The 22,550-nt window shown below is 40.0% G+C and overlaps 1 protein-coding gene across 2 annotated transcripts in view; it reads right to left on the bottom strand.

Annotated features, from left to right (window-relative positions):
- Window positions 1-22,550, bottom strand: part of CDH13 (cadherin 13) — a 1,404,901-nt gene that overhangs the window by 1,349,067 nt on the left and 33,284 nt on the right. Inside the window, exon 1 of one of the 2 annotated variants that reach the window (XM_035024708.1) lies at window positions 11,594-11,644. The exons of the other annotated variant lie outside the window; for it this stretch is intronic. Coding sequence (XP_034880599.1) covers window positions 11,594-11,629 — 36 coding nt within the window. The 5' untranslated portion in view covers window positions 11,630-11,644. Of the gene's footprint in view, window positions 1-11,593; window positions 11,645-22,550 lie in introns of those variants that run through there. 2 annotated transcript variants of the gene reach the window in all.

Raw genomic sequence — 22,550 nt, forward strand, 5'->3', positions numbered from 1 at the left:
TCCCCTCGCCCCAGACCATTGGCAACCACTTATTTTTTATTGTTTCTATGGCTTCACTTTTTCCAAAATGTCATATAATTGAAATCAAACAATATGTAGCCTTTTTAGACTGGACTCCTTCACTTAGCAATATGCATTTAAGACTGATCCATGTCTTCTTGTGGCTGGATAGCTCATTTCATTTTCTCACTGAATAATATTCCATTGAATGGATGCACCATGGTTTATCCATTCAACTACTGAAGGATATTTTGTTTGCTTTCAGGTTTGAGCAATCGTGAATAAAGCTGCTATAAAAATTCACATGCAGGCTTTTGTGTGGACATAGGTTTTCAAATCAGTTACACAAATAACTAGGACTGTGACTCTAGAGTATATGGTAAGACTACGCTTAACTCTGTAAGAAATTGCCAAACTGTCTTCCAAAGTGACAGTACCATTTTGCATTCTCACCAGAAATAAATGAGGGCTTTCTTTTTCTGAATCCTTGCCAGCAATTGGTAGTATTAGGACTTTTTCTTTTTCTTTCTCTTTCTTTCTTTTTCCTTTTTTCTTTCTTTCCTTCCTTCCTTCCTCCCTTCATTCCTTTTTTTTCTTTTGCCATTTTAGTAGGTATGTAGTGGTATTGTACTGCTCTTTTAATTTAGGATTCCCTAATGGTAAATGATGTTTAGCAACTTTTCATATGCTTATTTACCATCCATATATCTTCTTTGGTGAGGTGACTGTTTAGATTTTTGCCCACTTTTTAATTGGGTTTTTTCTTATCATTGAGTTTTAAGAATTTTCTGTATATTTTGGATACAAGTCATTTATCAGATATATATTTTGTAAATATTTTATCCCAGTCTGTGGCTTGTCTTTTCATTCTCTTAACATTAGTGTCTTTTGCAGACTTTATTTTGAAACAAATTTATCATGTCCAATTTATCAGGTTTTTTCTTCCATGAATTATGTTTTTGGTTTTTTAACTAAAAACTATTGCCAAATCAAAGGTCACCTATCTTGTAGAAGCTTTACCATTTTGTGGTTTACATTTAAATCTATGATCCATTTTGAGTTAAGTTTTGTGAACAGTGCAAGATCTGTGTCTAAGTTGGGTTTTTTTCCTGTTTTTTGTTTTGCCTATGGATGTCCAATAGATCTAGCACCATTGTTGAAAAGAACATCCTTCTCCATTAAATTGCCTTTGCTCCTTTGTCAAAGATTAGTTGACTATATTTATGTGGGTCTATTTCTCCACTCTCTATCCTGTTCCAGTGACCTATTTGTCTATTATTTCACCTTATCAACACACTGTCTTGATTACTGTAGCACTATGGTAAGTCTTAAAATCAGATTGTTCTTCTCTTTCAACATTGTGTGGGCTATTCGGGGTCTTGTGCCCCTCCATATACACTTTAGAATCAGTTCTTCAATATCCATAAAATAACTTGCTAAGATTTTGATAGGAATTTCATAGAATCTATAGATCAAGTGGGGAAGATTTCACATCAACAATATTGAGTCTTTTAATCCATAAACATGGAATATCTATCCATTCATTTAGATCTTTGATTTCTTAAATCAGAGTTTTGTAGTTTTCCTCATGTAGTCTCTATACATATTTATTAGACTTATACCTAAGTATATAATTTTAAAGTCCTATTATAAATTTTTTTATTCCAAATTCCAATTGTTCATTTCTGGTATATTAGGAAAGCAACAACTTTTGTGTATTACCTTCTATCTTGTGACCTTGCTAGACTACTTCCTAGTTAAGGAGTTTCTTGGTATATTCTTGGTGATTTTCTAGAGAATCATGTTGTCTGAATGCAAAGACAGTTTTATTTCTTCCTTCTCAAACCATATACCTTTTGTTTCCTCTTCTTACCATAGTGCACTACCAAGCACTTCTAGTACAATGTTAATAGGGTTGGTGAGTATGATGGTTAATTGTATGTATTAATTTAGCTGGCATAGGATGCCCAGATTGAACATTATTTCAGGGTGTATTTGTGAGGGGTGTTTCCAGATGAGATTAGCATTTGAATCAGTGGACTAAGTCGATGGCCTTCCCCAACATGGGTGAGCATCATCTAATCTGTTAAGAACCTAAATAGAACAAAAGGCAATGGAAGGAAGAATTTGTTTTTGTTTTTTTAAATTTTTTATTGTTATGTTAATCACCATACATTACATCATTAGTTTTAGATGTAGTGTTCCATGATTCATTGTTTGTGTATAACACCCAGTGCTCCATGCAGAATGTGCCCTCTTTAATACCCATCACCAGCCTAACCCATCCTCCCCCCGTCCCCTCTAGAACCCTCAGTTTGTTTTTCAGAGTCCATCATCTCCCATGGTTCATCTCCCCCTCCGATTTCCCCCCTTCATTCTTCCCCTCCTGCTATTTTTTTTTAACATATATTGCTTTATTTGTTTCAGAGGTACAGATCTGAGATTCAACAGTCTTGCACAATTCACAGCACTCACAATAGCACATACCCTCCCCAATGTCTATCACCCAGCCACCCCATCCCTCCCACCCCACCCCCCATTCCAGCAACCCTCAGTTTGTTTCCTGAGATTAAGAATTCCTCATATCAGTGAGGTCATATGATACATGCCTTTCTCTGATTGACTTATTTCGCTCAGCATAACACCCTCCAGTTCTACCCACGTCGTTGCAAATGGCAAGATCTCATTCCTTTTGATGGCTGTATAATATTCCATTGTGTATATATACCACATCTTCTTTATCCATTCATCTGTCGATGGACATCTTGGCTCTCTCCACAGTTTGGTTATTGTGCACACTGCTGCTATAAACATCGGGGTGCACATACCCCTTCGGATCCCTACATTTGTATCTTTGGGGTAAATACCCAGTAGTGCAATTGCTGGATCGTATGGTAGCTCTATTTTCAACTTTTTGAGGAACCTCCATACTGTTTTCCAGAGTGGTTGCACCAGCTTGCATTCCCACCAACAGTGTAGGAGGGTTCCCCTTTCTCCGCAACCCCGCCAATATCTGTCGTTTCCTGACTTGTTAATTTTAGCCATTCTGACTGGTGTGAGGGGTTATCTCATTGAGGTTTTGATTTGGATTTCCCTGATGCCAAGCGATGTTGGGCACTTTTTCATGTGTCTGTTGGCCATTTGGATATCTTCTTTGGAAAAATGTCTGTTCATGTTGGAAGGAAGAATTTGTACCCACCTCACCCAACTCCCCACCACCACCACCTCCCTCCTACTCCCCCGACCACCACCTCACTGATTGAATTGGAACATCTCATCTGCTCTGGCTCTCAGACAGAGATTTACACTATCAGCAACCCTGGTTCTCAGGCCCTTGGACTCTGACTGAATTATACCACCAGTTTGCAGACAGCAGATCATGGGACTTCTCAGCCTCCATAATTGCATGAGTCAAGTCCTCATTATAAATCTCCTCTTAAATATATACATATCCTACCAGTTCTGTATCTCTGGGGAACCTTGACTAATACAATGAGAAAAGACATCCTTGCCTGCTCTCAAACTTAGGAGAAAGAATCCAATTTCTCACTATTAAGTATAATGTAGGTTTTCATAAATATTCTTTATCAAATTGAGGAAGTTCCTCTCTATTCCTAGTCTGCTGAGATCATTATCTTACAGAAATGCATAGCCATATACCCCTTTAAGGGACAACTGTGCCCCAGCTATCAGCTGCATTAAGGTATGCCTCAGCTACAGAGAGCCACCCTTGCCTAAGGACAGCCCACATTCAGTAACTAATAGAGGTGTGGTGTAAAGACTCAGCTATTTCAGTCCATTGAGAGTCAACTCTGATGGATAACATATGTTCAAAACTCCCCAACGGAGTCAGGCAAAGCTTTGCCAGGACTGTATCTCAGTTCAAGTTTTCCCTCTACCCAACCCTGTTTCTTCCTCCTCCTTTCCAGACGTATTGATTTCTAATAAACATCCTGCACATTAAACTCTACCTCGGTGCCTACTTCTAAGAATGCAACCTGTGACTATTTACAGAGCAAACTCATTTTCCATGCCACTTCATGAAAGACACGGTGGGTTTTTTTCCTACCAGACCATCAGCTTCACAAACAACCTTAGGACTAAAGGTAGAACAATAGGAAAGAACTTCTCTTGCCATTTGGTCATCACTTGAGAGTGCTAAATTTTAATGCTTGGCTGCAGGATCTGCAAACATTTGTCATTATCACTCAAGAGAGATTCTTCCAAGACTTCCAATTATGGACAAGATTCTAGTCCATAATTCCAAGTCTACATTGCAGGATAATGCAACCATATTAATAGAGATGCTTGGATTCTGATATGGCCTGGCTTCTACTCCTAGACAATAGAAAAATCTAAGAGGGTACATGTTACAAGCAGTAGGTTTCTTTCAAAAGTAGCACCACTGTAGAAAACATCAGACAAAAAGACAAAGAGCTAATTAGGGGGGTTACAAAGATGAAACCCAAGTTGGAATCCGGGGACTGTCACAAGATTCTAGTCCATAATCACATGAAACAGAGTGTTACCACATAGAACAGCATCTTGCATATAATAGGTATTCAATAAGTTATTTGCTGAATAAATTTAAGAACACTAATTTGGAGTACTGGCTTTGGACACACAGTCTATGCCTGTGGACCAACTATAAAATTGTGATAGGTTGTGTTTCATTTCCATGTATTCAACTTCTAAGCAATCCATACATTGAGACTTTATTGATTTAATTCCGTAAGAACTTTTTTGCATCTGTACATGGTTGGCTATTTCACAGGAGCACTGCTGCCCAGATGCATCCCATTTTTTAAGGTTAAAGCAATGTTTGTGCAATTATATGAATATTTTATTGTATTTTTTCCTAATTAGGTCACAAAAATGAGTGGGGAAAAGAAAAATGAAAGTGCTGATACCGTGATAAGAAGCAGAGGTCTTATTAACTTAATACAATTGAGACAAAGATAGAAATCATTAGGCCTGTGGAAAGTGATAAGTCATTAGCCTCAATCAGATGCTCATTGACTTCAAGCTGGTCAACCCTGTGCTATGTTCTGAAGGGAAATAGCAAAATGAAAGAACATGTACAAAATGTATGAATCATCGAGGACGATGCCTAAAAGGCAAGGTGTTAGATTAGGGATGTAAGAATGTTTTTCAGCTCTCTGATAACAAAACTCCCATGTAATCTTGTTTAGATCTTAGACATTTCACTTGCCACAAATTTCCAAGAGAACATTGTGTACAACACCAAGGAAATGCCTAAATTAATGCATGGACTTCCAGTCTTATAGAGTTATTGTACATCTTACATTTAGACAATAAAATCTGTGATTGTGAGACCAATCATATTTTGACATACCTTGCCATTTTTGTTAGTACAGTTATATCAGTAATTCTGTTGGTCTAATATCAGTAGATACACATAGATAGGTATAGGTATGAGTATGGGTAGGAGGATGTGTATGAGTATGGATATATGTACCCAGGCACCTTAGCATACTCCTTTTTCCAGAATGCAGTCCATGAGGAAGAGTATTAAAAAAAAACAAAAAACAAAAAAGAAGGAAGTCTGAGAGGGACTATGGGATAGTGCAGAGAGAAAGGTGCGGGACTCCCAGCCCTTTCCTTGATGTTGGCCATCTCTTTTTCTTCAGAGCTAGATAACCCAACTTATTCTGCTTCTCTTTTACCCAGGCTACCTTCCCTCCTACTAAGGCCTGAACCCAGCTATCCCAGGGTCATTTATTTTAAGCAGGACTCTGGTTCCCAACTATCCTACCTGGACAAATTTAAGCCTATAAGACAAAGGAAGCTCAACCTTCAGCCTGGTCATCTCTCAGGTGGAACAATATCTGAGGGCACAGGTAGAAGAGGACAATGGCTTCTTATCACTTCTTAATAAAATAAAATAGTAAAACTGTAACCATTTCGATATTTTCTTAAATACCAAAAACTTGTCATTATGCTGCAATATTTCACTGATGATATGAAAGCATTTTGAAGAATGCACAGTAGGCATTTTTCCATCTGCAAATTTAACATTCATGGTTTTGATGATTTGTGAGAGATCCTGGAGGACCATGACATGTAGCAATTTGTAATTTTGCTAAGGCACTAATTTGAATCACTCCCACTGTGAGCTAGTGTGTGGGGAATTAGTCATTTAGGTGGTGAATGAACCAGTGCCTGCATTTTGATGTTAGTTTGTTGCTCTCCAGTATTTTTCATAAATCTGAGTTGGTTCTTGAAAGTCTCAGGACAAATGCCAAGAGTTTATTATATTGCTTAATATCATTAAGTATTAGAATTGTACCAAGCAAAAATGCATATTGCCTCTCATAATGCAAATAAACCTCACTGGGATGATCCTACCTTACTACCAGAGCCACTTGCAGGTACCCCTACTGGTCAAAAGCAGGTAACCCTTATCTGCTTTACATTCTGCCAGGGCATTGGGCATAATAATTGGCATAATAGTCTAGCATTCATTTGCATGCATCATATGAACATTGAGGTATTGTTAAAAATATTTTGTTCACCAGTGCTGAGCACTGACACACTGTCCATCTATGGCAGATACTGTCACTGCCTGCACCTCTACCTCTTTCTTGTTAACAGCCCCTCAGTGTGGTCCACAGCAGCACTGGATCCAGTCCCCACTTTATTCGCTCCTCTCATGTCAAGGGGAGGCCCTATTTGTCCAGTTCTGGCTAAAGAGATATAAGAGGAAGACATACGAAGAACTTCTGGAAGAATTTTGCTTTCCTATAAAAGGCACAAACGTGGCCTAAACCATTCCACCCCCTCTTCCTAACCTGAATATAACCATGAGGTCTAACACTGTGGAAGCTTTCTTGCAACTGTGAGGCAATGGGCAACAGAGAAAGGCCAAGAGAGCTGCAGGATGAGAGGTCTTGACATATTTGAGCCACTAAACCAATACCACCAGACTTCCTTGTGTAAAAAAAGGAAATAATAAAACCCTATTCTCTTTAAGCCATTGACAGTCAGAATATCTGTCTCTTGTGGCTGAACAAATACAAATATGCCATTGATAAAAAGCACAAATTTTTAATACATGATTCCTAAAGACTCTCCAGTCCCATATTCTATATTGTAGAAGTATAAGAAGCTCTTTTTTCTCTAAAATTTTATTTATTTATTTGAGAGAGAGAGAGCACGAGCAGGGAGGAGGGGCTGAGGGAGATGGAGAAGCAGACTCCCCACTGAACAGGAAGCCTGATTCAGGACTCCATCCCAGGACCCTGGGATCAGGGGATCATGATCTGAGCCGAAGGCAGATGCTTAACCAACTGAGCCACCTAGGCGTCCAAGAAGCTCTTTGAGTAATAAGCTCAATCCCTCAGACTTACTTACTTTGCCCTTCTAATTGGCATATAGATTTTCCATAAGAGTCTTCTCTTCAATTTTTGTCACACTTCTTTCACTGGGCATTCATACTCCAGGACAAATAGACTTTTCTGTGGTATGCCATGACATCTTCTTCTATCTGTCTCATCTTTTTTTGCCACAGCTCAGTTACTGATGAATCATTTCAGGAAAGAGATGAACCCGAAGGAAGGACTGGCAAAGGCTGTTAGTGGTTTTCTGAATCATACTAGAAAGATTGTGTCAAGAACTGAGGACAGCCTGAAGATTCAGAAAAGGGAACATACTGAGTGAGTGTAAAGAAACAGGGCCCCACCATAGTTCCTGTGCCAAGTCTATGCATACACCAAAGAATATTCAGCTAAGGCAACTCTTTCCTAAGACTACTACTAAGTAGGAAGATATAAAGATGGTGCTTCTGTCCAGAGGGCAATAAAATTCAACTCAATTAGACCAACATTTTAAAAGTACCTACCATGGGCCAGATCCTATGAGAGGAACCAGGGACATAAAAAGAGGTAAGGCGTAGGGCCATGCTCTATGAGAAGACATGAGCTCCTTTAACCAATAAGCTGAGAACAGTCCATTTTCATTCTTTATCCAGGTAAGGATGTAATAACTTCATCTTCCTTGGAGTTCCAATGCCTCCGTGGTTAAGTTACTAAGCCAGATGCTGTTTATTTCCTGCTGAGAGGGGCGGGGGGAGTGGAAGAAAGGTAGGTAGGCTCCTTAACTTACCATTCATTCTCAGCTGGCGCCATTCTGCAGGCAAGATGCCCAGCCTGAATGTCAACTTTTTAGAAGTAACAACTGAAGCTGTCAGTTAGCTCGATGAGCAGCGCTCCAGTGAAAGAACAGCATAATTGGGGGGCGAAGTGTTAGTGAGCTAATTTTTTTCACCAGCAACAAGAACAAAACATCTTTCTGGGGATAATGTATTTACTGTTATTATTTGGTATATAGCACAGACATTTCAAATAATACAAGAGTGAAAACATTCCTCAGCTTTTAGGAGAGGCAGAGCATACAATCTCTTAGGTTTCAAAAAATACAGAAATTCATGGAAACCTATTTCTTTCTTTAAGAGATTTTTGCTGTTGTTTTGGGTTTTTTGGTTTTGGTTTTGGTTTTTTGCCTGATTTTAAACAGAAAAACTCTGGTGCTTATTTTTCTTGGGTATTTTTATGCTTAAATACAAGGTAGCAGGATTATAAAAAGACCCTAATGTTTAAACTCAAGGCAAAGATAATATGAATTTAAATGATCTAAGATATTGTCCTCTAACATTCTGGATGGCTCATTATTAAGTGAACCAAAATGTAATTTCTGGTATCCTTTCCATCCCTCCTAGTCTATAAATCTAACACCCAGCAACCTACCCATTCCTGACCATCCTTTAAAACCCAACTCAAATGCCAGATCCCACTGAAGCCTTTCCTATTTCCCCAAGCAATGCTAAGGTTTTTCTTCTCCCATTTTCATCCTTCTTCCGCCTTTCTCTCATCTGGCCCTTCTCAAGCCATGTTCTAATTGTTATTTATCTTTCTGTCTTAACTCCGGACAATAAGGTCCAAAGAGACAGGGACTGTTTGTCCACCTTTGTATCCCAGGACTTTGTACACTGCCTGGTACATAGAATATCCTCATTAATGTTTGTTGAACGGGAAAAGAAAAGAATGAATGTGGGAAGAGGACTTTCGTGGGTACTTAGTACTCAGCAAAAGAGCTCCAAGGTAGAGCAAGGCGAAGGCCTCCCTGGCTCCTGTGATCCAGCAGAGGGCAGCAGAGAGCTAAGGAGCAAAAACTAATCCCCAAGAAGAATGTTTCTTGAGATTGTGGATGGGAAAGGCCATATCGCAGGGCAGGAAGACAACCCCAGTGACACCCAAAATCAGGGACACATCATTGTCAGATGCCATGGGATGCACAGGTAGGACACTGAATCTGGCAGGAACAAATGAGGGTAGGAAACACAAGAGGCTCCCACAATGTGTCCAAAATAATTTGGGTGGATAGTGTTTTGGGGGACATAGCTTCATGTGAAGGTCCACAGCTTTGGCCCCAGTAGGGAATGCCCCTCAGCTGATCTCAAGGCCTTCGTACTCAGGAAGGAGTTAATGGATGGTGAGCAAACCTAAACATCTGCACAATTTGGATCACCAATGGGAAGCTAGGACTTGGGAGAGAGGTAAAGATTAGATAGTCCAAAGGCCACAGAGGCAGGAGTTAAGCAGGGAGAGAAACCCTGAACAAAAGGCAGCATAAGGAAAAGGCTCCGTTGGTCAGCTTAGGAATTCCAAGAGCACAGGACCTGTGTGGGAGATGATGACACAGCTGGGTTTTGAAATAAGCAAGCCTTCCTTTGTCCCTCTTGAGACCCAGGCAAACCACAGCTACCCAGGTTCTGCCACTAAGCATTAAACTATATCTTCCCTTTTTAAATTAGTTGCAAAAACCTCCCAACTGTCCCAGTTACAACCTGATCCAATCAACTGCCCCTCACTGAGCAATGCCCCAGTGTAAGTTAAAGCTCGACTCGCCAGGACCAGAGAATTTTTTTTTTTAAGATTTTATTTATTTGAGAGAGAGAGAAAGAGTATGCATGTGTACACATAAGCAGGGGGGAGTAGGGGCAGAGGGAGAAGTTGAAGCAGACTCCCCACTGAGCAGGGAGCCCAATACAGGCCTCGATCCCAGGACTCTGGGATCACGACCTGAGCCAAAGGCAGACGCTTCGCTGACTGAGCCACCCAGGCGCCCAGGACCAGAGAATTTAAAACAGATAATCCTAAGCCCACCCATACACACACCCACAGAACTTTGGTATTGGATTGTTTTGTGGGAGCAAAGCTCTACACTCTTGCTACCACAGTGTGGTCCATGGATGAGCCACAGCAGCATTATGGAGGAGGTTGCTAAAATGCAGAATCTCAATCCCTATCCCCAGACCTACTGAATCAGAATCTGCACTTTAACAGAATCCCCAGGTGATTCATACATCCATTAGATTTGAGAAGCCCTGTACATCACCACCTGCGCCCTACCTATACTTCTGATCATAATTTGAACCACTCTCCCCCTTGACCACTATGCTCTAGTCATACCAACCTTTCTGCTCCTCAAATGTGCCATGCTCATTCCCAACACAGGGTCTCTGTCCTCTCTGTTCCCTCTGTCTGGAACCATGGTTGGGTTTTCCTAACATTCAGTCTTGACTTAAATGTCAGCTCTTCAGAGAGGCCTTCCCCTCACTACCCAATCCAAACGAAATACCTGAGCACTCTCAGCTACATTCTGCAGTGTTACTTCTGTGCACAGTGCGGCTTGGTTCTCAACCTTGAGAAACAGAATCACCTGGAGAACTTGTTAAAACACAAATTCCTAGGCTACTCCTGAATAAGGAATGGATCTATTAGTAACCAATTGCTTTCATAATGAATTTTGCATCTTTTGCATTTGGCTTAATCTAACCTAGCAACCAGTTTGCATTCCAACCTGTACATATCTGTAAATCAGCCATGAGAGATTTGTATTCATTAGTCATAAGTTAACTTACAAAAATGTAACCACACACAGACAATTGAGAGTTAAGCATATTTTATCTGTATCTATCTGTTATTGATAGTATCTTTTTATGCTGTTGACTTCATTAGCTGGTCTTCTATTTGTGGATAGAGACTCCATCCAACCCATCCATACCAAGGAAATAGCCCTTTCTTTTCAACAACATGAGCTCAGTGGTATTCCTTAACTTGGATGCAACATCCTCTTACCCACAAAACTGAAAGAGGGAAAATAAGCAATTTGATATATTCATACATCCTTTCATACCCTGGCGAAATGTCCTCTCCCAAATCAGAATTAAGTTCATCATCATAAGGTTTAACGGATCATTACGCATACATCTCAGTAATGGCCAGGTTCCTTTTATTGCTAATAAGATTATATTTCACTATCAATCCATCTGAGCTTGCATCCAAGGAGCCTTATCAAGTCCCATATTACTGATGGAACCAGCCCACTGTCCAGTCTGTTGGTCACCCCTCCATTTGTGGATCACAGTCCTGCAGCAAGAAGAGCCACATTTATGAGTCTGTGGGTAATTGCATTTACCTGCTCTTCCTGCCACCAGAACCCTTCATAATCACTGCCACCTGTACCTCCTCCCTTCCTTCCCAGATCCCCCTGACAGGGACCCTGTCCATACCTGGCTGTCCCTGGGCCCACCAACTCTGGATCTCATCTTCCTGGAGAGTCAGATCTGTTTTCATCTCCTTAATGCTGAGGTCCCTCCCTGCAGAACAAGGGGCCAGAATCAAAAGCCAGGTTTGCAAGCTATGAATCTAGCACTAACCTCACCCCAAAGTCGGTCTTTGTGGGAAGCTCCTGGGGAGTAGCTGGGAGAGGTGTGGGTGGCCTTGCTAATTAGGCCAGATCCTAGGTGCCTGGAGACTAGTGTAAGCCACCGTGGCTACATGTTAAAGTTAAGGAGCCAGCTCATAGAGTGACAAAGCCGCCCTGTCAGAATGCTGATAGGCAAGGACAGCGATAAACAGGAAGATGGTGACTGTGTCACAGCTGTGCTTCCTAAGCATTACTGGCCAGAGCCCACACTGAAGAGGGCAGGCATCGGTCCCATCATGTAATGGTTAGCGCTCTGGACTCTGAAGAGGGCAGGCATCTCGAGACATGAGCTTACTCTGGCTGCACTTGTAAGAGATTATGGAAAAGACCGACACAGACAACAGTAAGTGTCTGAAAAGAATGCTTCATCACAAACTAACGTCTGAGACCTGAATCTGATAGAATATCAATTTGATAGTCAATTTGAATATTTTAAAGATCCAATTTCGCTTGGTATCTATATTAATTATAAAACATATTGGCTCACTCTGGAAAACAGTATGGAGGTTCCTCAAAAAGTTGAAAATAGAGCTACCATACGATCCAGCAATTGCACTACTGGGTATTTACCCCAAAGATACAAATGTAGGGATCCAAAGGGGTACGTGCACCCCAATGTTTATAGCAGCAATGTCCACAATAGCCAAACTGTGCAAAGAGCCAAGATGTCCATCGACAGATGAATGGATAAAGAAGAGGTGGTATATATATACAATGGAATATTATGCAGCCATCAAAAGGAATGAGATCTTGCCATTTGCAACGACGTGGATGGAGGGTATTATGTTGAGCGAAATAAGTCAAACAGAGAAAGACATGTATCATATGACCTCATTGATATGAGGAATTCTTAATCGCAGGAAACAAACTGAGGGTTGCTGGAGTGGGGGGTGGGGTGGGGGGGATGGGATGACTGGGTGATAGACACTGGGGAGGGTATGTGCTCTGGTAAGCGCTGTGAATTGTGCAAGACTGTTGAATCTCAGATCTGTACCTCTGAAACAAATAATGCAATATATGTTAAGAAAAAAAAAGAAGAAGAAGGTAGCAGGAGGGGAAGAATGAAGCGGGGGAAATCGGAGGGGTAGACGAACCATGAGAGACAATGGACTCTGAAAAACAAACTGAGAGTTCTAGAGGGGAGCGGGGTGGGAGGATGGGTTAGCCTGGTGGTGGGTATTGAGGAGGGCACATTCTGCATGGAGCACTGGGTGTTATGCACAAACAATGAATCATGGAACACTACATCTAAAACTAATGATGTAATGTATGGGGATTAACATAAGAATAAAAAAAACCATATTGGCTCAATTCTGGATTGAAGGGACTTAGAATGAATATCATTTTTTAAATACACTGGTTAAGTTTCCAATATAGGGGAAAAAAACATATTTTTTGTTACAGGGCCCTACAAATGAGTGTTAATTCTGGCTTTTGGCCCATAATTCCTTTTCTATGTGAGACCTGTTGGCTCACCTAAGATAAGCCTTGAATAACTCTTTGGGTCATTTATTTTTGTCCCTTTTTATACTTGTAACAATCTTATGAAAGAGGCAGAGGAGATACTATCAGTTATTGTCACCTCATTCTATGATTAAGAAATTCAGACTCAGAGAGCTCAAGAGACTTGCCTAAGATTCCACAGCCATGCAGTGATGGAGTCAGGGCCCCATTTGTGCTGCTCATGGGAAGGCTTCTGAGGAAGAAAAACTTTATCAGGGAATTCAACTGCTAGCTGTCAGCACCACACATTGGCCTCTCCCCTTCCATTCTTCCACTGGGCAGTGCTTTCTGACCCCTTCACTACTGACCCATGAGCCTGGGACTCTGCCTGCTTTCACAACTCACTCTCAGTTACTATGACTCATTCTCTTTACTTTCAACTTCCAGAAAAGATCTTTCTTCCAACCTCAGTGGTGCTGGTAACTTCAGCTTCCACTGAAAATAATGAGCTCTGGTGCTTTATGTACAGGGAACAAAATTTTGGATCTTAAGTGAATATTCTCTGTGCTGAAATGTTAATATGTTCATTTATTTGCGATGGGATTGTCTTTTCCTTCTCTCCAGCCCAATCCCAGCGTTGTCCTCCTTCTCAGGCATGGCACACATTATGCCAGAAGGGGATTCGGTAATATGACTCAGTGTGGAGGAAGAGACAGAAACTCTATTAACATCATGACGAAGAGTGGCCATGTCATGAGGAGATCAACACTAGCAATATAAACAGTCTAACTGTTGGGACCGAAACCTGCCACCACCGCACATTCTAGGGTGGAGCCGAATGGAACCGCAGGGTTGGCAAGCTGCTGCAGAGGCCAGGGAGAAGAAATCGGTCCCTGGGAAGAGGAGAAAATGGGGGTGGGGAGGCTAGGAATGGGAGGGAGAAGAGAAGGAAGGTACAAAGAGAACAGTTTAGGACTGGGTATGTGAGGTACCCCCAAAAGCCAGGTTTGAAGAACCTAAGAGCCCTGAAAGTCTGGGAGTTTATAGAAGCTAAAGACAAAAGGGGAGCCATTCCAAAACCTGCTTCTACCATGGCTTCCATTTGTTGACTTAAAGATAAAGGATCATTTTGAGTATTCTGGACTCTCTGTGCTCAGTTCCCAGGTATTAACTGTTTAATAGGAACCACCATCCTCTTCCACAAATGGAGTTATAGATCCAGTCATGTTACAAGTATTTACTGAGCATAAACCTTGAACCAGGCACTGTGACAGGAATGTGAAGATGAATAAAAATGCATGAACTCTCCTCAATAAACACAGTCCCAGGGACTCTTTGAAGATAATGACCATGGACATTTAAATTTTTAAATGAATATGTTACTATTCTCTCAGAAAATTTTCAATAAACATACCAAGGTTTCATCAATTCAGTGGCTATTCATGGCTGCCACAAACAAACCATAAATTAGAAACATAAACATGAAACTTAGAGCAAAGCCTTTGAGAATCATGACCTCTGTTCCGAGCACCAAATAATAACTAATATTTAGATAGCATTTTGCACATATTTCATCTTTCTTATGTTGTATTCACAATAGTATGAGTGCCTATGAAGTAGATAGTACTACTACTCTCCCCATTTCACATAAAAAGCAGAAGGTCAGACAATTTAATAATCTTGAGCTCAATTTGTTTTTTTCTTTTCCCTGAACAACCAACACAACCCACTAGGGCAACATCCTCTTTGGAGACAGCAGGAGCAAACACTAACATATAACGAAGTCTTTGTTTTGATCAGTTTAGACAGTCTTACAATGTTCTGGTTTGACATTCAGTTACTGAATTTTAGGCAAGAGGCCATTCTAGCTGCCAATTAAAATCTATTCACACCGAATACTTTCCTGTTAATTTAAACCAGCAACAAAATCTCAAATAAAGCACTAGTAATACATAAGTAAACTTTGAGAATTTAATGTCACAGTTGAATTCAGGTATTTCTTGAGAGAAAAATAAACTGAGAACAGGGAATATGAGACTTTACTGAATGCTACATTTTCTTACAATGTTTTAAATTTTTTTTGTATTCAGGCAAAGACAATTCCAGTAAAACGGTTATTTGTTTGGAATGAAAATTTTTTTTTCTTTCTAAAAAACCTCATAATGATTCCCTAATCCTGGCCTTTCCTATCCTCACTGAGGATACACACACACCCACACACACACACACCACCTTCTTTGACAGTTGTCTCAGCCCCACACATCTTACACAGGATGTATAAACAGGCAACATCTTGATGATCTGAGCTATTCCCTTCAAGAACACAAAATTATGGCCATAAATATGTCAGTTATTTAAAAATTGTGTTAAAATTAAAATTTAAAAGATTCTTGGAAAGAAACCATTTTCAAAAATAATTCCATGAAAGTCTGATACCTGCATTGCTTTCTACATTCACTGGTCTACTATATGTCTCTGTGGCTTTTTTCTTTAACAAATGTCCTTGCTGAGTGGATGGATGGATGACGCATGGTTAGACTGGAAATTCTAAATCATTAAACAGCATAACTGCCATCGGAATTTGCTCCCTCTGCTATCTCCCGCACACCTGCCCACTACCCCTCAATCCTGCCCACCATCACCTTGGGAATGTACTTGGATGGCGAAATTTTATCTTTGAGGGATATTTTCATGGTTCTCAAGGAAAACAGCCTAAAATATTTTAGACTGGGGCTGTGGCATACACACACAGACACATGCATGTACACATATGAACGTGTGCATGCACACACAGGCATGATTGTGTACGCACAACAATCCCAGGTGTAGGGAAGACTTATAACCCCTTGTTTACCAACGTATAAAGGGGAATTTTGAGATGTGCACTGTAGCTTCTGCCTCCTCAAGAGAACCATATTATATTCCTGGATAAGCTGTCAAACATCCTGATAACATTGTTTAAAATTCACAATTGGGCGTATGTTTCAATTTAATCTGAAAAATAGGAAGGCCCATTCTGGCCAGTGATATGCTGCTTATCTGCTGCTTTCTCCTCGGCTGTCAATGTTTCTGAAATGCCAGTGCTCTATAGAGGCAAAGCACTCTGATTAGGACATCAGCCTGCCTCTGAGCAAACGCCGCCAACTGCCAGCCTGTGTCTGGCAACTGAAGGCCCCTGAGCTCTAGCCCAGGGCTGGGGAGCCAGTGAGGAAATCCGGACAGATATCAGAAACATGCTCCCAAAAAGCAGCCCAACCTATATGGAAAGGTGAGCCAGTTTTGAAAGATGCCTTTTGTAAAGGGACATGTTCAGGCATCGCCATGATTTCTAAATTCCCATTTTTCATTATACGTAGAAAAGTATTACTTTATATTCTTAACAGTAAAAAGGTAACAAATTAGCAAAATTTTGTCATTTCTTTTCTCATTTGAATTTGTATTACATAATTAACATGGGGATATGTTCACCCTGTGGAAGATTCAAACATCCCAGAGCACATATTTTAGAACATGAGTGACCCCCATCCCATATTCCTTGTTGGGTGCCCTTCCTATCATTTTTGCATGGATTTACTTAGATATGTGAACACTTTCTTTACACGAAGGGGATCAGACCATATTACTTATGCTGCAACTTGCTCCCTTCACTTTAGCAACATCATCCTAGAGACCATCCCATGTCTAAACACACAGCTCTACTTCCTTTTTTTTTTAAGACTTAACTTTTTTAGAGTATTTTTAGGTTTACACCAAAATTTAGAGATGGTACACAGATTTCTCAAATACCCTCCACCCCCACACATGCATAGCCTCCCCCTTATCAACACCACTCACCGGACTGTTGCATCTTTCACCAAGGATGAACTTACACTGACTTCAGAATCACCCAACGTCCACTGATTACCTTAGTTTATTTCATGCTACTTCAGGTTTTCAGGGATGACTGTAAATTTAACTTCTTTTCTCATATTTCTTATATTTCATGAGACTTTGGATAGGAGAAGAGATACATGCATATGATCCTTCCCTACTACCCTGATCCAATCTCTTGGAATTTGTAAAACAAAGACACCAAATCACTCATAATCCCTCCATCTTTTACATAGTTTTTGTCTTTTTTCACTCCCTTCTGGTCTTTGTCCACACACATAGTTTCATATTGTTGTATTCCAAAATGTACTTGAAATTTTGCATTCTTTTCCACTTAATATGCCTTAGACATTTTTCTGTGTAATCTTTATAATTACCACTTTAATGGCTACATAATTATAGGTTAAGGTGATCTAGTATCGTTTGCTTACCTACCCCCCAATTTTCCACTATTATAGGCACGTAGAAATAAATATTCTGAAACATATACTTTCATTTCTTCTGATGGATTATTTCCTTAGGATATACAGCCAGGAATGGAATCACAGGTGAAAAGAAAGGAATAGTCTTAAGGTTCTAGTTCTATTGTGTCATATCGAATTTCAAAAGGATTTTATCAATGTACTCTTTTCACTGTAATTTTATCAGCACTGGGCACCATCATTTTTGCTTCACTAATAAATATAAAAAATTACCTTCTTTCTATGATAGTTTAGTTTTCTTTTCTTTAAGGAATAAACAAATTGAATACTTTCCTTTTTTGCTCTTCTATAAATTGTATTATATCTCATAAATCAAATGAGGTATTAATTTTATCCCTTATATTTGAATGAGGTTTTTTAAAGATTTATTTATTTATTTATTTATTTATTTATTATTTATTTATTTATTTATTCATTTATTTGAGAGACAGAGAGCATGCATGCACCTGATTGGTGGGGAGGGTCAGAGTGAGAAGGAGAAAATCCCAAGCACGCTCCCCGCTAAGTGGGGAGCCCAACCTGGGGCTCAATCCATGATCCTGAGATCATGACCTGAGCTGAAATCAAAAGTTGGATGCTCAACCAACGGAGCTACCCAGGCACCCCTGAATGAGTTTTTTATATGGTGTGGGTATTCTTTAAGACCTGTCTCATAATAAATGCAAGTATCGCTCTCAATCTGTTGGATTCCCTCCTTTAATGATAATTGTGGCTTTTTCATTATCTGAAAGGTTTATATTTTAATGGTGGTAAGTTACCAACCTTTTCTTTTGTGACTTCCTTTTTCTATTCAAAATTAAGAAATACAAATTCTTCTGGTAAATATTTTAACTTTTTAGATCATATGGAGTTGATCTGGGATGGGTCATTAGGTATGGAAAGATGCCTCCACGCCACCCAGACACTTTGGAAATATATCCTCAAATACAGAGTTGAACTCAGGCAGAGCCACTCCTCAAAGGGAGAAGAAAGTTCTGTGATGTCCAGCACAGTAGTCACCAACCATATGTGGGCTGTTGAGCTCTGGGAACACAGCTAGTCCGAACTGAGATATGCTAGAAAAGCAAAATATACATCAGATTTTGAAGACTAGTTTTGAAAAAAAAAAAAAAAGACTGTAAATTACCTCATTAATAATTTTTACATTGATTAGATATATGATGTCAAATAAAATATTAAAATAACCTTATCAGATTTGTTTTTACTTTTCTAATGTGGCTACTAGAAAATTTAAGTTGTGTATGTGGCTTCCATACACAGCTCGCATTGTGTTTCTATTGGACAGCACAGCTCTAACAGATACTCTGTCACAGCTCTTGATAAGAAGCAGAGCTGAGCCAGGAGGACAGTGGCAATTACCACAGCTCTCTTAAAGGAGAGAACCACTTGCTTTACAGTTTAATGAGCCTGAGCGGAAAGAAAAGTTTCACCATCCACTCTGGCATCTTCTGTGTCACGATTACCCTGGTGCTCATCTTTGAGCAAGATCCTCAAATTGATTCATTGTTAAAAACTCCTTGGGGACCCAGAAGAAGAGCAAAGATATAACACTAGGACTGGCCCAACTTTTAGAACCATACATTTCTAGCCACTATCCTTGACTAGTTTCTCAGAACACAAACAGGCCTGGAATCTGCCTTCCTGCTCCCCCACTTAAATTCTTCCCATTCTTCAAGGTCTTTGTGTAGCTCCCTCTAATTGCTCCACTCCTCACTGGCTGCCCCACATCACTGAGTTCCTGCACACCTGGCATTTGTAACACGGTTTGGCTACTGCGCTTTTTGCTAATGATTTCAGGTGACACCAGAATCCAAATGGGGCATTTTGATGCCTGTCCTAACTCTAGGACTGGTTTTTCTGGTGATATTTTCAGAATATGTGGCTAAGAGTGTCCATTCTATTCTTTGGCCTAAATTATCTAAAAATTTAAGGTAATAACAACTCCAATAATAACTCCAGTATTCTCCCAAAGTATTTTCACACTAATGATCTCATTTAAGCACAAAGCAGTCTAACTTGCCAATTTTTTTTTTTTTAAGATTTTATCCATTTATTTGAGACAGAGAGAATGAGAGACAGAGAGCATGAGCGGGAGGAGGGTCAGAGGGAGAAGCAGACTCCCTGCCGAGCAGGGAGCCCGATGCGGGACTCGATCCTGGGACTCCAGGATCATGACCTGAGCCAAAGGCAGTCGCTCAACCTACTGAGCCACCCAGGTGCCCCTAACTTGCCAATTTTATGTCGCTCTGTTCCACAATGTATAATAATCTAGGGACAAAGTGAGGGATACCAATCACTGCTCTTCTATAATGTACACACCACAAAGAGTCTTGGCTCAATCACAGAACTGTCCAGAATGAAGCAGCTACCCCTTTAGAGAAGAGAGCTGTCATTATACAATTTGCATTTTTATGCCATTACTAACTTTTCACCACTTTGCATGGGAATGCGTATTTGTATGACAGTAAAAGTGATTAAATAACTAAGTGGACCTTGTAGTAAATGAGTTACTTCTTTGCTGCCATTATGTCTAATTCACCAAATTATTCAGTCCAAAGGCTTTTTAGAATCATAAGTAGCCAAGATCATTTTTCACCTCATCATTCCATTATCTAAAATGAGAAAATACTTCTAAATGTGAAGATTACTCTTTCCAGAGATCCCTGGTGAACACTCCCATAGCAGTAGTGAAATCTATTAACTATATATTTTTTTCACAGCAGAAAGAAGATGCTAAAGGATGCCCACATAATCCTTCCAGCAACTTCCAAGAGTCAGATTCCTTCCAGACCATAAGTGGGCCCTTAGGGATGATGTTACTGAGGTGGTGGCTGGCCGCCTCACTGCCTCTTAATTATGTGAAACATTAATGGGCTTTGGATTCACACCCAAAGTGTTCCAGAAGAAGTTGAGTCTAGATCTAGCATGAAATTTCCTAAGGAATATGAGTAGATCTAACTAGACTTAGCTTGATTCCACAGCTCTAATAACTTCTCCATGTGCTTTACTTCTTCCAAATCCATTTAATCAACTACAACCTGAAAGGTATTATTATCCCCATTTTTCAGATGGGGAAAATGAGTTTCAGTGACAATCAGTGACTTGCACGAGATCACAGATGCAGTTAACAATAGAGCCAGACCCCATGTCCAGGTTTTCTGAATTTCAGTTGCTGGGGGAAGAGAGAAGTTCAAGGGACAGCTCAAGAGGACAGAATTTCAACATCTCTTTGGCCAGTGGCAATTTTGTGACTTTGGGTAAGTCATCTCACCAAAATGGGTTGGACCAGACAATCACTACAACTCCATATTACCTAAATATTCTAAAAGTTCTAGGGATCTAAATTTAATTCCTGCTTTTACATCTGTTCACTCTGGTCCTTGTACTCGACTCTTGACAGTTTCCAAAGTTAGGTAGGTTCTTTGGGTTTCTGCTCCATTTTCTCCTATGTCCAGTATGATCCCAATACCTCCATTTGCCCCAACGCAGGCCAAAATGTCCATTCGCACTTAAGAGTTTCTGAGTCTAGGTGGGAAAAGCAGAGGGGGCAGAGCCTTTCCTGTGCTTGGGGGTTCTTAGAACCCTGTGGTTAAAAGATAAAGCCAAATTCATCCTTCCTTAATTCAAAAATTGGATTTGCGGGGCACCTGGGTGGCTCAGTTGGTTGAGCAACTGCCTTCGGCTCAGGTCATGATCCTGGAGTCCCAGGATCGAGTTCCATATCAGGCTCCCTGAGTCTGATTCTCCCTCTGACCCTCTCCCCTCTCACACTCTCTCTCTCACTCACTCTCTCAAATAAATAAAATCTTTTTTTAAAAAAATTGGATTTGAAATAGATTGAAAGTTGCTTCAATAATAATCCTTATTATTACAGATTTAATAAATTATAGAGATTTCAGGAAATACTTGCAGAGTGGGAAGCTCTGTCCTCTTTTGGAAAATAAGCTCAGGAACATCACAGTCATGCATCAGATGATATAGGATGGTTACATGAGTACATTCACTTGTGTTGAAAAGTGAATGCTTGGGTCCAGATAGATGTCTGTCCTTGGTTGATTTGAACATGATAAATCTATTTTTAATAGAGGTAAAAATGTCTGTTTCTTCAGTTGTCTCTACAAAACTCTAACCAATAATTCATGGAATTGCTTGCCCCCCAAGAGAGATGCTATATCACCTTAGATACAAACTCATGAAAAATTTAGGTGGTAGATAAAAACCAATCACAACATTATCCCTCCTCTCTCTCCTTCCTCTATCTCTCTCTCTTTCCAAGCTGAAGAGAAATTTTATTAGCAAGTCTTGAATGCAGTATAAAAGACAAATTGCTTTGTAGTACTTAATCTACATCTGTTTGTTTTGTTGTCTTTTATTCCATAGCACTGGAGGAGCAAGCAAAAGCCCAAATGTGCTCAGGATTCAGAGTTGAGTTTAGACACCATTCTAGACACTAGAATTAGCATGAAAAAAAAAATTAATTGTATCCATAAAAAGGAACATAACCCAGAACTTGAGGGAAAAATTTCTTTGAATAATCATTTGGTATGGTCCTATGCCTCTAAGCAAAACAGAATTCAATCTTCCTAAAAGAGATGAATATGTCTCATGTACCTAGGGATGGAAAATTGATCTTCCTATTGCTTAATAATGCAATGTTTAGAAAGGCAATATGCTTATAGAAAGCAAAAAGGGCTTGCATTCCTAAAACACAGGTTCCAAGCTTGGCTACAACTTTTACTAACTGGCTATATTGACCTAGTAAAGTCACTTAACCTCTCTGAGCCTCATTTTCTTTATCTTCATTACAGAATTTTCATTACAGATTTTTTACTGTAATTTTCATTACAGTTAAAAAAAAGGCTTTTTAGGGGCACCTGGGTGGCTCAGTCTTTAAGCGTCTGTCTTTGGCTCGGGTCATGATCCCAGGGTCCTCCCTGCTCAGTGGGAAGCCTGCTTCTCCCTCTC

The sequence above is a fragment of the Mirounga leonina genome, unplaced genomic scaffold (assembly GCF_011800145.1).
Source record: "Mirounga leonina isolate KUSES-001 unplaced genomic scaffold, KU_Mleo_1.0 Mir_180, whole genome shotgun sequence".
Classification (NCBI taxonomy): domain Eukaryota; kingdom Metazoa; phylum Chordata; class Mammalia; order Carnivora; family Phocidae; genus Mirounga; species Mirounga leonina.